Source organism: Ranitomeya imitator, chromosome 2, assembly GCF_032444005.1.
Source record: "Ranitomeya imitator isolate aRanImi1 chromosome 2, aRanImi1.pri, whole genome shotgun sequence".
In the NCBI taxonomy this organism is placed as follows: domain Eukaryota; kingdom Metazoa; phylum Chordata; class Amphibia; order Anura; family Dendrobatidae; genus Ranitomeya; species Ranitomeya imitator.
In genome coordinates, this window is record NC_091283.1 from 688,223,318 (window position 1) to 688,241,494 (window position 18,177).

At 42.0% G+C, this 18,177-nt stretch overlaps 1 protein-coding gene across 8 annotated transcripts in view; it reads right to left on the bottom strand.

Annotated features, from left to right (window-relative positions):
- Positions 1-18,177, bottom strand: part of KCNMA1 (potassium calcium-activated channel subfamily M alpha 1) — a 1,262,580-nt gene that overhangs the window by 169,832 nt on the left and 1,074,571 nt on the right. For all 8 annotated transcript variants that reach the window (XM_069753065.1, XM_069753070.1, XM_069753069.1 and 5 more), the window contains one exon: positions 12,997-13,090. In XM_069753065.1, the coding sequence (XP_069609166.1) occupies positions 12,997-13,090 (94 nt within the window). The remainder of the gene's footprint in view (positions 1-12,996; positions 13,091-18,177) is intronic.

The following is an 18,177-nucleotide window of genomic DNA, read 5'->3' on the forward strand; positions in this document are numbered from 1 at the left end:
CCTTCCATCAGCAAGGGCACTGAAGATGAAACGTGGCTGGGTCTTTCAACATGACAATGATCCAAAGCACACCGCCAGGGCAACGAAGGAGTGGCTTCGTAAGAAGCATTTCAAGGTCCTGGAGTGGCCTAGCCAGTCTCCAGATCTCAACCCTATAGAAAACCTTTGGAGGGAGTTGAAAGTCCGTGTTGCCAAGCGAAAAGCCAAAAACATCACTGCTCTAGAGGAGATCTGCATGGAGGAATGGGCCAACATACCAACAACAGTGTGTGGCAACCTTGTGAAGACTTACAGAAAACGTTTGACCTCTGTCATTGCCAACAAAGGATATATTACAAAGTATTGAGATGAAATTTTGTTTCTGACCAAATACTTATTTTCCACCATAATATGCAAATAAATTGTTAAAAAAACAGACAATGTGATTTTCTGGATTTTTTTTTCTCAGTTTGTCTCCCATAGTTGAGGTCTACCTATGATGTAAATTACAGACGCCTCTCATCTTTGTAAGTGGTGGAACTTGCACTATTGCTGACTGACTAAATACTTTTTTGCCCCACTGTATATTTGGAATACCTTTTATCTGATTTTTTCAATAAATGAATTTTTTACACATTATTTTGATTGGGACATTTGTGCTCTATTTTTCTGCGCTTGTATCTGCTTGGAGCGGTCCATTTGAGTGTATACACTCTAATTGTCTTGGGAGAGCTGACAAATTTTGCTCTCGGCCTCAATGTATGGTAGTGCTTTATGATTACATCAATGTGTATTACTTGTACGTTGCAGTTTAATTATCCTGCCTTCTGACACAGTTACTGTGGATCTCACTTTCACATTCTGATTTATTTTCTGCAGGTTTTCGTTACTGGATGAAAGACGTACTGTAGACTGTTTTTTAAAAAGACACACACCATGTTTTTGCACACTAGTGAGAATGAGTCTCAGATGGAGAGATACATACAACATTATATTCCTTGGTTAAACATGACTTTTTAAAGGAAAGGTGCCACCAGTTTTCTTGTATTTTGTTTTTTTGTGAAATTAAGCTTAAAATAGTAATTAAAATGTATTAATGCAATGTTTGCAATGTTTGCAAACATTTCTATATGAAAAATATTATATATATTTTTTAAAATATACATATTTACCACTAGGGGGAGCATTTTCCGTTTTTGCAGCTGCGGGTCCGCAGCAGTTTCCATTACGTTTACAGTAACATGTAAACCCTATGGAAACCGCAAACCGCTGTGCACATGCTGCGGGAATAACCGCGCGGGAACGCAGCAGTTTACAACCCGCAGCATGTCACTTCTTTGTGCAGAATCGCGGCGGTTCTGCACCCATAGAAATGCATTGATCCACTTACTTTCCGCATGGGGCTGTGCACACCATGCGGGAAGTAAGCGGATAATGTGCGGGTTATACCCGGGGTGGAGGAGAGGAGACTCTCCTCCAAGCCCCGGGAACCATATTTGTGTAAAAAAAAAGAATTAAAATAAAAAATAATTATATACTCACCTCTCAGCGGTTCACGCGGCCGTCCGGTCTCAGGTTTGCAATGCGACCAGGACCTGCGGTGATGTCGCGGTCACATGACCGTGACGTCACGAAGGTCCTTCTCGCACAGCATCTTTGGAACCGGACCGCCGCCTGCAGCGCCGAGGAGATCGGGACGTCGGAGGGTGAGTATATCATTATTTTTATTATTGTTAACATTACTATTGATTCTGCATATTGCTGCATATGCAGCATCAATAGTAGGAGTAAATCCCGCAGCGGAACCCGCAACACAAACCGCGATAAATCTGCAGGGATAACCGCAGCGGGTTTGCCCTGCAGATTTATCAAATCCGCTGCGGGAGAACCCGCAGCCCCCTTCCTAGGTGTGAACATAGCCTAAAAGAATGTGCACAGGTTCAGTCTTTTGAGAGTATTTTAACACCTTCAGCTTTTCAAAGTCATCAAGAGATTAAAATAGGTGACCTAACCATTGCTTCAGAGAGGAGAGGCCTAGCAATATAGAGACATGCTGTCTGACATTCACCCCTCCTCTTTACTGAAGGTGTTGAAAGGGAAGCCAAGAGTGGACAGGTAGCAGGCGTCAGAGCGAGTGAGCCTGCAGCCACATTGTGTGCAGCCACACTGACACTTGGAGCGCGCTGCTCCACTCGTCCAGTGTCGCTGATTTCACACTTGCGTTTTTTTTTTCAAATCATACAAAATCAGGTTTTTCAGCCAAATCATGGTCCTTTCAGGATCCAGTTTTCCCCATTCACTTTAACCCCTTTACCCCCAAGGGTGGTTTGCACGTTAATGACCAGGCCAATTTTTACAATTCTGACCACTGTCCCTTTATGAGGTTATAACTCCGAAACGCTTCAACGGATCCTGGTGATTCTGACATTGTTTTCTCGTGACATATTGTACTTCATGATAGTGGTAAAATTTCTTTGATAGTACCTGCGTTTATTTGTGAAAAAAACGGAAATTTGGCGAAAATTTTGAAAATTTCGCAATTTTCAAACTTTGAATTTTTATGCAATTAAATCACAGAGATATGTCACACAAAATACTTAATAAGTAACATTTCCCACATGTCTCCTTTACATCAGCATAATTTTGGAACCAATTTTTTTTTTTGTTAGGGAGTTATAAGGGTTAAAAGTTGACCAGCAATTTCTCATTTTTACAACACCATTTTTTTTTTAGGGACCACGTCTCATTTGAAGTCATTTTGAGGGGTCTATATGATAGAAAATGCCCAAGTGTGACACCATTCTAAAAACTGCACCCCTCAAGGTGCTCAAAACCACATTCAAGAAGTTTATTAACCCTTCAGGTGTTTAATAGGAATTTTTGGAATGTTTAAATAAAAATGAACATTTAACTTTTTTACACAAAAAATTTACTTCAGCTCCAATTTGTTTTATTTTACCAAGGGTAACAGGAGAAATTGGACCCAAAAAGTTGTTGTCCAATTTGTCCTGAGTACGCTGATACCCCATATGTGGCAGTAAACCACTGTTTGGGCGCATGGGAGAGCTCGGAAGAGAAGGAGCGCTATTTGACTTTTCAATGCAAAATTGACAGGAATTGAGATGGGACGCCATGTTGCGTTTGGAGAGCCACTGATGTGCCTAAACATTGAAACCCCCCACAAGTGACACCATTTTGGAAAGTAGACCCCCTAAGGAACTTATCTGGATGTGTGGTGAGCACTTTGACCCACCAAGTGCTTCACAGAAGTTTATAATGCAGAACCGTAAAAATAAAAAATCATATTTTTTCACAAAAATTATATTTTTGCCCCCAATTTTTTATTTTTCCAAGGGTAAGAGAAGAAATTGGACCTCAAAAGTTGTTGTCCAATTTGTCCTGAGTACGCTGATACCCCATATGTGGCAGTAAACCACTGTTTGGGCGCATGGGAGAGCTCGGAAGGGAAGGAGCGCAGTTTGACTTTTCAATGCAAAATTGACAGAAATTGAGATGGGACGCCATGTTGCGTTTGGAGAGCCACTGATGTGCCTAAACATTGAAACCCCCCACAAGTGACACAATTTTGGAAAGTAGACCCCCTAAGGAACTTATCTAGAGGTGTGGTGAGCACTTTGACCCACCAAGTGCTTCACAGAAGTTTATAATGCAGAACCGTAAAAATAAAAAATCATATTTTTTCACAAAAATTATATTTTTGCCCCCAATTTTTTATTTTTCCAAGGGTAAGAGAAGAAATTGGACCTCAAAAGTTGTTGTCCAATTTGTCCCGAGTACGCTGATACCCCATATGTGGCAGTAAACCACTGTTTGGGCGCATGGGAGAGCTCGGAAGGGAAGGAGCGCCGTTTGACTTTTCAATGCAAAATTGACAGGAATTGAGATGGGACGCCATGTTGCGTTTGGAGAGCCACTGATGTGCCTAAACATTGAAACCCCCCACAAGTGACACCATTTTGGAAAGTAGACCCCCTAAGGAACTTATCTGGATGTGTGGTGAGCACTTTGACCCACCAAGGGCTTCACAGAAGTTTATAATGCAGAGCCATAAAAATAAAACAAAATTTTTTTCCCACAAAAATTATTTTTTAGCCCCCAGTTTTGTATTTTCCCTAGGGTAACAGGAGAAATTGGACCCCAAAAGTTGTTGTCCAATTTGTCCTGAGTACGCTGATACCCCATATGTGGGGGGGAACCACCGTTTGGGCGCATGGGAGGGTTCGGAAGGGAAGGAGCGCCATTTGGAATGCAGACTTAGATGGAATGGTCTGCAGGCGTCACATTGCGTTTGCAGAGCCCCTAATGTACCTAAACAGTAGAAACCCCCCACAAGTGACACCATTTTGGAAAGTAGACCCCCTAAGGAACTCATCTTGATGTGTTGTGAGAGCTTTGAACCCCCAAGTATTTCACTACAGTTTATAACGCAGAGCCATGCAAATAAAAAATATTTTTTTTCCCACAAAAATTATATTTTAGCCCCCAGTTTTGTATTTTTCCAAGGTTAGCAGGAGAAATTGGACCCTAAATGTTGTTGTCCAATTTGTCCTGAGTACGCTGATACCCGATATGTGGGGGGGAACCACCGTTTGGGCGCATGGGAGGGCTCGGAAGGGAAGGAGCATCATTTGGAATGCAGACTTAGATGGATTGGTCTGCAGGCGACACATTGCGTTTGCAGAGCCCCTAATGTACCTAAACAGTAGAAACCCCCCACAAGTGACCCCATATTGGAAACTAGACCCCTCAATGAACTTATCTAGATGTGTTGTGAGAACTTTGAACCCCCAAGTGTTTCACTACAGTTTATAACGCAGAGCCGTGAAAATAAAAAATCTTTTTGTTTTCCCACAAAAATTATTTTTTAGCCCCCAGTTTTGTATTTTCCCAAGGGTAACAGGAGAAATTGGTCCACAAAAGTTGTTGTCCAATTTGTCCTGAGTACGCTGATACCCCATATGTTGGGGTAAACCCCTGTTTGGGCACACAGGAGAGCTCGGAAGGGAAGGAGCACTGTTTTACTTTTTCAACGCAGAATTGGCTGGAATTGAGATCGGACGCCATGTCGTGTTTGGAGAGCCCCTGATGTGCCGAAACAGTGGAAACCCCCCAATTATAACTGAAACCCTAATCTAAACACACCCCTAACCCTAATTCCAACGGTAACCCTAACCACACCTCTAACCCTGACACACCCCTAACCCTAATCCCAACCCTATTCCCAACTGTAAATGTAATCTAAACCCTAACCCTAACTTTAGCCCCAACCCTAACTTTAGCCCCAACCCTAACTGTAGCCCCAACCCTAACCCTTACCCTAGCCCTAACCCTAGCCCTAACCCTAGCCCTAACCCTAGCCCTAACCCTAGCCCTAGCCCTAACCCTAACCCTAACCCTAGCCCTAGCCCTAACCCTAGCCCTAACCCTAGCCCTAACCCTAACCCTAGCCCTAGCCCTAACCCTAGCCCTAACCCTAGCCCTAGCCCTAACCCTAACCCTAGCCCTAACCCTAGCCCTAGCCCTAACCCTAATGGGAAAATGGAAATAAATACATTTTTTTTTATTTTTCCCTAACTAAGGGGGTGATGAAGGGGGGTTTGATTTACTTTTATAGCGAGTTTTTTAGCGGATTTTTATGATTGGCAGCCGTCACACACAGAAAGACCCTTTTTATTGCAAAAAATATTTTTTGCAATACCACATTTTGAGAGCTATAATTTTTCCATATTTTGGTCCACAGAGTCATGTGAGGTCTTGTTTTTTGCGGGACGAGTTGACGTTTTTATTGAAAACATTTTTGGGCACGTGACATTTTTTGATCGCTTTTTATTCCGATTTTTGTGAGGAAGAATGACCAAAAGCCAGCTATTCATGAATTTCTATTGGGGGAGGCGTTTATACCGTTCCGCGTTTGGTAAAATTGATAAATCAGTTTTATTCTTCGGGTCAGTACGATTACAGCGATACCTCATTTATATCATTTTTTTATGGTTTGGTGCTTTTATACGATAAAAACTATTTTACAGAAAAAATAATTATTTTTGCATCGCTTTATTCTCAGGACTATAACTTTATTATTTTTTTGCTGATGATGCTGTATGGCGGCTCTTTTTTTGCGGGACAATATGACGCTTTCAGCGGTACCATGGTTATTTATATCTGTCCTTTTGATCGCGTGTTATTCCACTTTTTGTTCGGCGGTATGATAATAAAGCGTTGTTTTTTGCCTCGTTTTTTTTTTTTTTTTCTTACGGTGTTTACTGAAGGGGTTAACTAGTGGGACAGTTTTATAGGTCGGGTCGTTACGGACGCGGAGATACTAAATATGTGTACTTTTATTGTTTTTTTTTTTTTATTTAGATGAAGAAATGTATTTATGGGAATAATATTTTTTTTTTTTTTCATTATTTTGGAATATTTTTTTTTATTTTTTTTACACATTTGGAAAATTTTTTTTTTACTTTTTTACTTTGTCCCAGGGGGGGACATCACAGATCAGTGATCTGACAGTTTGCACAGCACTCTGTCAGATCACTGATCTGACATGCAGCGCTGCAGCCTTCACAGTGCCTGCTCTGAGCAGGCTCTGTGAAGCCACCTCCCTCCCTGCAGGACCCGGATCCGCGGCCATCTTGGATCCGGGGCTGGACTGAGCAGGGAGGGAGGTGAGACCCTCGCAGCAACGCGATCACATCGCGTTGCTCCGGGGGTCTCAGGGAAGCCCGCAGGGAGCCCCCTCCCTGCGCGGTGCTTCCCTGCACCGCCGGCACATCGCGATCATCTTTGATCGCGGTGTGCCAGGGGTTAATGTGCCGGGGGCGGTCCGTGACCGCTCCTGGCACATAGTGCCGGATGTCAGCTGCGATAAGCAGCTGACACCCGGCCGCGATCGGCCGCGCTCCCCCCGTGAGCGCGGCCGATCGGCTATGACGTACTATCCCGTCCAGGGTCAGATAAGCCCAGGGCACCTCGACGGGATAGTACGTCTAAGGTCACAGAGGGGTTAATGGTGTCAGGTAACTGTATTAGTTACTTCAGGTTGCTTCTTGACACCATTAAAGTGAATAGACAAAAAAACTGGATCCTGAAAGGATATAGATTTGGCTGAAAAACCTGATTTTGCCTGACTTGAAAAAAACACAAGTGTGAAACCAGCCTCAGAGAGTAAGCGCAGACTTGCAAGCTGATTTTAGACAGCACTCACTTTTACTAAGGGAGCGCTGACAATAAAGACAAGCTTTAGTATACAAATACGAGAGTGCTGTGAAACACCCCATTTGCATATTAAATAAAGTAGATTTAACTTTATAGCGCCAATAAAAACTATTCTATACGAATATGACCCCTAATCCCCATTTTAAAACGTCAACCTCCCCTAAATCCCCAACCTGCATAGCACCAGACTCCCCTGTTCACCAGTATATAGAAGCACCAGCCTCACCTGTTCACCAGTATACAGTTAGGGCCAGAAATATTTGGACAGTGACACAAGTTTTGTTATTTTAGCTGTTTACAAAAACATGTTCAGAAATACAATTATATACAGTGGGGCAAAAAAGTATTTAGTCAGTCAGCAATAGTGCAAGTTCCACCACTTAAAAAGATGAGAGGCGTCTGTAATTTACATCATAGGTAGACCTCAACTATGGGAGACAAACTGAGAACAAAAAATCCAGAAAATCACATTGTCTGTTTTTTTTATCATTTTTTTTGCATATTATGGTGGAAAATAAGTATTTGGTCAGAAACAAACAATCAAGATTTCTGGCTCTCAAAGACCTGTAACTTCTTCTTTAAGAGTCTCCTCTTTCCTCCATTTATTAACTGTAGTAATGGCACCTGTTTAAACTTGTTATCAGTATAAAAAGACACCTGTGCACACCCTCAAACATTCTGACTCCAAACTCCACTATGGTGAAGAACAAAGAGCTGTCAAAGGATACCAGAAACAAAATTGTAGCCCTGCACCAGGCTGGGAAGACTGAATCTGCAATAGCCAACCAGCTTGGAGTGAAGAAATCAACAGTGGGAGCAATAATTAGAAAATGGAAGACATACAAGACCACTGATAATCTCCCTCGATCTGGGGCTCCATGCAAAATCCCACCCCGTGGGGTCAGAATGATCACAAGAACGGTGAGCAAAAATCCCAGAACCACGCGGGGGGACCTAGTGAATGAACTGCAGAGAGCTGGGACCAATGTAACAAAGCCTACCATAAGTAACACACTACGCCACCATGGACTCAGATCCTGCAGTGCCAGACGTGTCCCACTGCTTAAGCCAGTACATGTCCGGGCCCATCTGAAGTTTGCTAGAGAGAATTTGGATGATCCAGAGGAGTTTTGGGAGAATGTCCTATGGTCTGATGAAACCAAACTGGAACTGTTTGGTAGAAACACAACTTGTCGTGTTTGGAGGAAAAAGAATACTGAGTTGCATCCATCAAACACCATACCTACTGTAAAGCATGGTGGTGGAAACAATGCTTTGGGGCTGTTTCTCTGCAAAGGGGCCAGGACGACTGATCCGGGTACATGAAAGAATTAATGGGGCCATGTACCGTGAGATTTTGAGTGCAAACCTTCTTCCATCAGCAAGGGCATTGAAGATGAAACGTGGCTGGGTCTTTCAACATGACAATGATCCAAAGCACACCGCCAGGGCAACGAAGGAGTGGCTTCGTAAGAAGCGTTTCAAGGTCCTGGAGTGGCCTAGCCAGTCTCCAGATCTCAACCCTATAGAAAACCTTTGGAGGGAGTTGAAAGTCCGTGTTGCCAAGCGAAAAGCCAAAAACATCACTGCTCTAGAGGAGATCTGCATGGAGGAATGGGCTAACATACCAACAACAGTGTGTGGCAACCTTGTGAAGACTTACAGAAAACGTTTGACCTCTGTCATTGCCAACAAAGAATATATTACAAAGTATTGAGATGAAATTTTGTTTCTGACCAAATACTTATTTTCCACCATAATATGCAAATAAAATGTTAAAAAAACAGACAATGTGATTTTCTGGATTTTTTTTTCTCAGTTTGTCTCTCATAGTTGAGGTCTACCTATGATGTAAATTACAGACGCCTCTCATCTTTTTAAGTGGTGGAACTTGCACTATTGCTGACTGACTAAATACTTTTTTGCCCCACTGTATATAATATGGGCTGAAAGTGCACACTCCCAGCTGCAATATGATAGTTACCACATCCAAATCGGAGAAAGGGTTTAGGAATCATAGCTCTGTAATGCATAGCGTCCTCTTTTTCAAGGGACCAAAAGTAATTGGACAATGGACTCTAAGGGCTGCAATTAACTCTGAAGGCGTCTCCCTCGTTAACCTGTAATCAATGAAGTAGTTAAAAGGTCAGGGGTGGATTCCAGGTGTGTGGTTTTGCATTTGGAAGCTGTTGCTGTGAGCAGACAACATGCGGTCAAAGGAACTCTCAATTGAGGTGAAGCAGAACATCCTCAGGCTGAAAAAAAAGAAAAAATCCATCAGAGAGATAGCAGACATGCTTGGAGTAGCAAAATCAACAGTTGGGTACATTCTGAGAAAAAAGGAATTGACTGGTGAGCTTGGGAACTCAAAAAGGCCTGGGCGTCCACGGATGACAACAGTGGTGGATGATCGCCGCATACTTAATTTGGTGAAGAAGAACCCGTTCACAACATCAACTGAAGTCCAGAACACTCTCAGTGAAGTAGGTGTATCTGTCTTTAAGTCAACAGTAAAGAGAAGACTCCATGACAGTAAATACAAAGGGTTCACATCTAGATGCAAACCATTCATCAATACCAAAAATAGACAGGCCAGAGTTAAATTTGCAGAAAAACACCTCAAGAAGCCAGCTCAGTTCTGGAAAAGTATTCTATGGACAGATGAGACAAAGATCAACCTGTACCAGAATGATGGGAAGAAAAAAGTTTGGAGAAGAAAGGGAACGGCACATGATCCAAGGCACACCACATCCTCTGTAAAACATGGTGGAGGCAACGTGATGGCATGGGCATGCATGGCTTTCAATGGCACTGGGTCACTTGTGTTTATTGATGACATAAGAGCAGACAAGAGTAGCCGGATGAATTCTGAAGTGTACCGGGATATACTTTCAGCCCAGATTCAGCCAAATGCTGCAAAGTTGATTGGACGGCGCTTCATAGTACAGATGGACAATGACCCCAAGCATACAGCCAAAGCTACCCAGGAGTTCATGAGTGCCAAAAAGTGGAACATTCTGCAATGGCCAAGTCAATCTCCAGATCTAAACCCAATTGAGCATGCATTTCACTTGCTCAAATCCAGACTTAAGACGGAAAGACCCACAAACAAGCAAGACCTGAAGGCTGCGGCTGTAAAGGCCTGGCAAAGCATTAAGAAGGAAGAAACCCAGCGTTTGGTGATGTCCATGGGTTCCAGACTTAAGGCAGTGATTGCCTCCAAAGGATTTGCAACAAAATATTGAAAATAAAAATATTTTGTTTGGGTTATGTTTATTTGTCCAATTACTTTTGACCTCCTAAAATGTGGAGTGTTTGTAAAGAAATGTGTACAATTCCTACATTTTCTATCAGATATTTTTGTTCAACTCTTCAAATTAAACGTTACAATCTGCACTTGAATTCTGTTGTAGAGGTTTCATTTCAAATCCAATGTGGTGGCATGCAGAGCCCAACTCGCGAAAATTGTGTCACTGTCCAAATATTTCTGGCCCTAACTGTATAGCAGCACCAGCCTTCCCTGTTCACCAGTATATAGCAGCACCAGCCTTCCCTGTTCACCAGTATATAGCAGCACCAGCCTTCCCTGTTCACCAGTATATAGCAGCACCAGCCCTCCCTGTTCACCAATATATAGCAGCACCAGCCTTCCCTGTTCACCAGTATATAGCAGCACCAGCCCTCCCTGTTCACCAGTATATAGCAGCACCAGCCTTCCCTCTTCACCAGTATATAGCAGCACCAGCCTTCCCTGTTCACCAGTATATAGCAGCACCAGCCTTCCTTGTTCACAAGTATATAGCAGCACCAGCCTCCCCTGTTCACCAGTATACAGTATAGCCTGCCCTGTCACCATCCTCCCCTGTTCACCAGTATGTAGCATAGCCTGCTCTGTCACCAGTCTCCCCTGTTCACCAGCCTCCCCCTCATCTTCAGCTCTATGAGCGCTCACCTTCTCCTGTGTCCTCCCATGTCGTCTTCCTCCTCCTCCGCTGTGATGTCTGCAGTGGGAGATGATCTCATCATCCTCACATTCACAGACGCTGCAGCAGCACCTCGAAATCAAGGACCTCTCTGACCCAGGAAGTTGCAGCGCCACTACTTCCTGGGTCAGTCAAGTCAACTCCCTGCATTGAGATGAATATGGAGGGGTGCCCCCGCCCCATTCCTGACCCCCCTCCCCCTGAAAAGACAACATATTTCCTGGATTGTCTAACGGAGGGGAGAGGAGGTTTGGGTGCCACCCCCTGCAGCTCGGCGCCCCTAAGCACGTACCCTCCACTGCCTAGTGGCAAATACGGCCCTGTGTGCCACACCAACAAGTTTGGAGTAGTCCCTTAGAATAAATACAGTATGGCTTATTTGTCAGGAATTGTACACTGTGTGACTGCTATCCTGTGAACAGCGTCCAACTAAGTTCTGAATGTCCTAATTACTGCACTGTCACGTCACCGTTACATTGTTTCACTACAGCAGGCCTTAGACGAGCAGCCTGCATGTTATTAGTTTTTCTCTCCCTTCACTGTCTAAATCAATTAATGAAGATTTTATTTCAATCGACAGCATAAAAGGGAAGGTAATTCTCAGGTTCAGCTCAGATTGTACTAATTCATTCAACATAGTCCCAATGAACAGATAGCTGTACACATAGGCAGTGCTTCAAAGAGAGCCTAGCCTTAGGCTAGCATATCATGGGAGCTGGCTGATTGGTTCATGTTATCATTAGTGCCACCGCTCGTTTGCAGCTACACAGGAACAGGACGAGGGGAGAGTGCTCCCACTTTAGAGCCGACGTATTTTTCAAACGCCTTTTCAAATTGTTTTCCATGACAGAAATTGTTTTTTCAGCTCTGTCATTACCTGCTGATACGCTGACAGAATAAATACTCATGCTTTAAAAAGCCATCTAACAACCCTGCAGGTTTTTTTTCCCCATTCTCATTTTTCTCTCCTTTAGCTGCAACATTTATTTCGAAACAGCAAAATAAAGAAGAGGGTTTAAACACACACTGACAGATTGCCTGCTGCTTTGTGGAAGAAAAAAACTTTATCCAAGGGTAAAGACAGGCCTTTACAGACATTCAACTCCACATATAGAGTTAAAGTTCTCAATGAAGGAAGACTGAGCCTAATTCTTTAGCACCACATACAGCTGTCAGATATGTCTAAGCAAACGCCTCCAGTTCTTTGGACAGCTCTAACTCCTCACTAACATGCAAACATGTTTTACATATACCACCACTAAATGGCCTTAAATGCTGCTGAATATTTGAACTAGAATTGCTATCCACTTTTGAACACATAAAAGAGTTGTTGATTTCTATCCGGCAGTGAAAAGAGGCAGCAGCCTACTAGACAGAATACTCACAAAGGCTACACCACCATCGCTTATATGGAGTGCAGCGCTGTACCTAATGTACAGTGATGTATGGGACTAAGACACCTGTATTATAAAGGGCATATGAGTGAGTGGTCCTATTAGACATTCTACCTTCCTCCAACTTCACGTTACACCCCTAAAACACCATAATACTAGTTTATCAGGTGTATGGGCTGCCTACGACAAATCCAATAGATGTACATCTCTTTAAGAGTGATAGCACAGGCAACATATTAGCAGGAAATTACCCCAAATATAGAGGTACACTTTAAATATGATTTTGTCTAAATGAAAATCATTGTTTTCCACCTGCAAAAAAAATCTAGAATACATGACAACAAACATTTATTTTTGGAGAAGACACAGATGACATTATTTTATCACTTCTGCTGTATTCTCACCTCATCGTGTTAGGTGAAGAATTAGGGGAGTGCCTCATTCCTCCATTCCTTTGCTTTTTCTTAGGCGACAATGCTGAGGGCTGCTCATCTTCAACTGCAAACACAGGCAAAGCGGTCAGGCAGGGGAGAGTGAGGAGGACTGTAGACAGAACACAACAAGAAACTAACAGAAAGAGTACAGAAGTGAAAGGAATACAGACAAAACATGGAACAAGTCAGCCACGCACAGCTTCACCACCACTAGCCTACAATGAGAAGGACGGGAGCTGTTAAGTGTGGGGAAACAAAGCACACTGAGAAAACAGAAATTGGCCTGGAAGTTTAGGGAGCTGAGAGGGTTAATCCCAAAACATGTACTTGAGGGGACTAAAAAAATATCAGTTCATGCAGGAACCCTTTCCTGAGAAGATTATCGAAAGTTCAGTACCCAAAATATATTAAGTAAATTTGCCAGTCACAAATGCAAAGTGTAATTTTGCAGAAACTATTTGCTATTGGTTATATGAAGGATTCTGACAGATCTATATGACAGACACATTGTCAGCTCTTACTAATGACACTTTAATTCTATGTTGAATTGTCAAGGTGAATCCAGTTTAGAACCTGTCAACCCTTAATCAGTCAGATTTTAAAGAGCATATTTTAGTGATTTTAGTGATTACTTAAAAGAAGGATACTATTCTGCAAGAATACCCAAATCGTTTGTTTCTAATTCATTCATATTACAGTTATATTGACTTAGAAATTGATCTCTGAAAATACCTGTTTAGTAGTGTGAACATGTTAAGCTATTCTGGACCTAGATGGCATGATTTGATGATAGACCTTAAGGTGTTTCCTATGTTCCGCTTTACTGACATGTTAACAGTAACATGATATATGCCTTTTCACTCTCCATTAAACAACATACAATGTTACCCTACATGCTAATTCTATCCTGGGAACCCTCCAACCTAATCTTCAATTACCTCCTCCCCTACTTTATTTCTAGACATCTACTGTTAGCTGTTTGTTCTATTAATTAAACCCTCAAGGGGTCTAAAATGCATTGGATTAGCATAGACTTCATTTCAGGGCTCTGCACAATTTAAAGCTCTGTTAACCTGTAAACGGTCTGTTTTTTAAAGAAAATGTTAAACATAGCCCTAAATCTAGGTAACAAGTGTGTAAAAAATGCCATACTGCACATCAAGATTAATGGAAACAGCAGCAGTGTATTAAAAAGTCTTCTGGTTTTCTTCTATAATAAGAGTAATAATAAATGTCCAGGAGTGCTTTATAAAGCATGGTATACTGAAAGCAAATGGAGACCTAAACATTAGTCAAATACTGTACTATCCCTAGAGCTAAGTGTGAAGAATAATTGCAGCTTTTCCATTTTGATATAACGGCAGTGTACTGACTGATAGCACACATTTCATATACGGTAGTACAGACATTTCAACCGTATCTGAGATATATTTTCTCTGAAGAGGACCTGTCAGCTCCGCTGATATTTCTGTCTTAGTATGTTCCAAATATTAACAATACTGTGGCATCTATGCATTACACTATTCTTCTGTCATTCCTCCTACTAATAAATAATGAATAATTTGGGTGTAACCATTCGTGTACCGATACATCCTGAATCAGTGCTGACAATATAGGACTGTGCCCATATCTTATTGTCAACAGGAACAGCAATGTCCATCTGTTTCCAGCAAGAAAAAAAGGTATTTTCTCACTCAAGAGATTTGCCCAACAATTATGAAAATCTGCACTGTTAACATCAGCTGTACTAGAAGATAACGTAATACACACTTCATACTGTTATTTTTCGATTAGTTATTTATTTAGTAACACTGGCAAGCACCAAGCATACTAATCAATGAGAAAAAGGGAAAAAGGCCCACGTAGAATCAGAAATACATAGTTGTCATTCAACACCATGAAAGACAAGCAAAGGAATGATTGATAGACCTTGGCAATGATTTGTATGTTTGGGACCGGTGTACCTTTAATACTGTTTTTACTGGATTCTCAACACAATGAGAAAAGCATGGCGATGTTTCCCATCAGAGGAGATTACAGGAGAGTAAAGATGTGTCATCACTTACTGATTAGTGTCCCCCAAAAACCTTACAATTAAATGAGTTCCCTTACAGCAACACCCCAGGACTACTGCTGTGTGAGGAATTGTAACACAATCCCATGCACTTGACCCCCAGTAATAAAAATGTTATGGCATATCCTAATGATATGCTATATCATTCTAACATAGGAAAAGTGCTTTCAATCATGGCGTCCATTCATCTTGCATAGATGTCGACCAAACGCTCCTTTGACTGACAGCTATCTGTGTCACCTCCCACACATGCATGAACATTTCTCTTTGCCGAGGGTTCATATTTTTTTTATAGGGAGAGTGTACACTGCAGTTTATTAGCCTGCAAAATAAAAGGATTGGCAATTAAATTTAAACCACCCAACCCTTATCTCCCCCCACAACATTTGCAGGGAGAGAGCTTGGAGACGGTCATACAGATTAGATAGTCCTCCATTCCCACTGAAATTGGTGAGTTATTCTGAGTTTTATATAATTTGTGTGATAGACTTGAGCATTTAAAACTAACGCTTGAAGTCAATAGGAGATAAACACAAACGTGATGAATTCTATATAATTCTATATAATAGTTATAACTCAACAAAACAAATGTTTTCTGCAAAGACAAACATCCTGCATCCAGTCTAGCTTTCTCAACAAATGCTTAAAGGGCTTTCCAGTTCTTTAAAATTAAATTGGTAGGGGCATAAATGCCACCAATCAGTTATTTGGGGCCATGCCTATCCTGTGATTACAGTACTTCCCTGCATTGTTCACTAGGCATAACATTGTTCTCTTAGTGCCTGGTGCTATAACATCGATCCATTTAAATAAAATAAACCTGAGATGCATTTTCAAGCACAATTTCTACTAAAAGAATAGCATTCAACTGCACAGGGCAGTGTGAGGCTAAGTTTACATTAGCGTTTGGGGGCTTTTCGGGGGGCTGCGTACGTCCTCCATTAAGCAACGCCTACTTCCGCATACTTCTGCATGCGTCCTACGTACCTATCTTTAACATTGGGTATGCAGGACATGCGGATGTATGCGGATGCGTTGTTTTGATGCGCCCACTGACTGCACGGGAATGCAACAAGTTGCATTTTGTGCGGATGGTGGGCACGTCAAAATTACGCACCTGCATGCATCCGCATGTCCTGCATACCCAATGTTAAAGATAGGTATGCAGAACGCATGCAGAAGTAGGCGGGGCTTAACGGAGGACGTACGCAGCCCTCCGCAAAGCCCCCGAATGCAAATGTGAACACGGCCTAAAAGAAAGGTGAGGATGGACTCTCCAGTCTCTACAAACAGCTTATCAGCTCTGGGGTGGGGGCTCAAGAATGTGTCCTGCCTGTCACCAATTTCTGTCAGCCCAAAGAGGTCATGGACCACTCCTGACAGTGATTCTATGGCTTTTGCTGACGTCACGTCCTGTCCTACCTGGCGCCGATCTCTGTCATCCCAGTGCAGACACAGACCATTCCTTCCAGCGATTCTATGGCTTCTGCTGATGTCACTCTGACAGAGCTCTTCTCTTACACTCTGCTCTTTTGACGAAAATCGAAAGTTACTGCCAAAATCATGCTGATTGACAGTGGGAAGATGGTTGTCAATCAGCATGACATCTGCAATGACACCCCATTAAAAGAGCAGCGTATAAGAGGTGAAATAAGGGGCAGATTAAGAGTAACCAGGGCCCTGGGCAGTTTAGAAGACGGGAACCCCCAACACATGATATGTCACATGATCCCCTGGATAGATCATATGATTATTATACTAGTGCTCTGGGGCACATCTGCAGATGCAAAATGACAGGGACATCGGCATGCATAGCGCAGATTTTTTTTCCTTTATGTATATAGCATAGCACTATATATAATAGATTGCAATACGAAGAAAGATGTAGGGAAGTAGGTGGCACTCACCAATCGTAGAATTCGTTGAACCTGTAGAAGCGCAACAGTGTGAAACAGCCATTGTCACTCGTACACTCCATATACCTTTCTCCCGTTGAAGATGTTTTAATCGTTTTTCAATAAAGGATGGATTTTTACGACTGGTGAGTGCCACCTACTTCTTTCTTCATATTGGGATTGTTTGTGCTGTTGTTTTCTTGGTGGGCACCCAAAGTCTCAGGTCTTATATGCCTGCAGCGTCACTTACACACCTTATACAAATTTTGCTACAGTGATACCAGCAGTGCGGATCACTTTCTTGCTTGGGTGGACTATACATAATAGAGCAGTGGAGAACAATACATTTCCCCAGGGGGCCACATGAGGGACCATAAACTGAAATAATTCTGCTGAATATTAATATGAACATATTAATTATTATTATTTTATATTAGTATTAATTGTATCACTTAATATTAAGTAAAATGAAGAATGATGACATCCTTTATATAATGTTTGAGCCCACATACAGCCACCTATATACAGTATGAGCCCACACATAGCTCTCTATATACTATATGAGCCCCCACATAGCCTCCTATATATAGAATGACGCCGCACACAGCCTCCTATATTCAGTGTGAGCCTCCACATTGCCTCATATATATATATATATATATATATATATATATATATATATATATACAGTATATATACAGTATAGTGCCTTGCGAAAGTATTCGGCTCCCTGGAACTTTTAAACCTTTTCCCACATATCATGCTTCAAACATAAAGATACCAAATGTAAATTTTTGGTGAAGAATCAACAAGTGGAACCCAATTGTGAAGTTGTACAAAATTTATTGGTTGTTTTAAATTTTTGGGGAAATTCAAAAACTGAAAAGTGGGGCATGCAATATTAATCGGCCCCTTTACTTTCAGTGCAGCAAACTCACTCCAGAAGTTCATTGTGGATCTCTGAATGATCCAATGTTGTCCTAAATGCCTAATAATGATAAATATAATCCACCTGTGTGTAATCAAGTCTCCGTATTAAATGCACCTGCTCTTTGATAGTCTCAGGGTTTTGTTTGAAGCACAGAGAGCATCATGAAGACCAAGGAACACAACAAGCAGGTCCGTGATACTGTTGTGGAGAAGTTTAAAGCTGGATTTGGATACAAAATGATTTCAAAAACT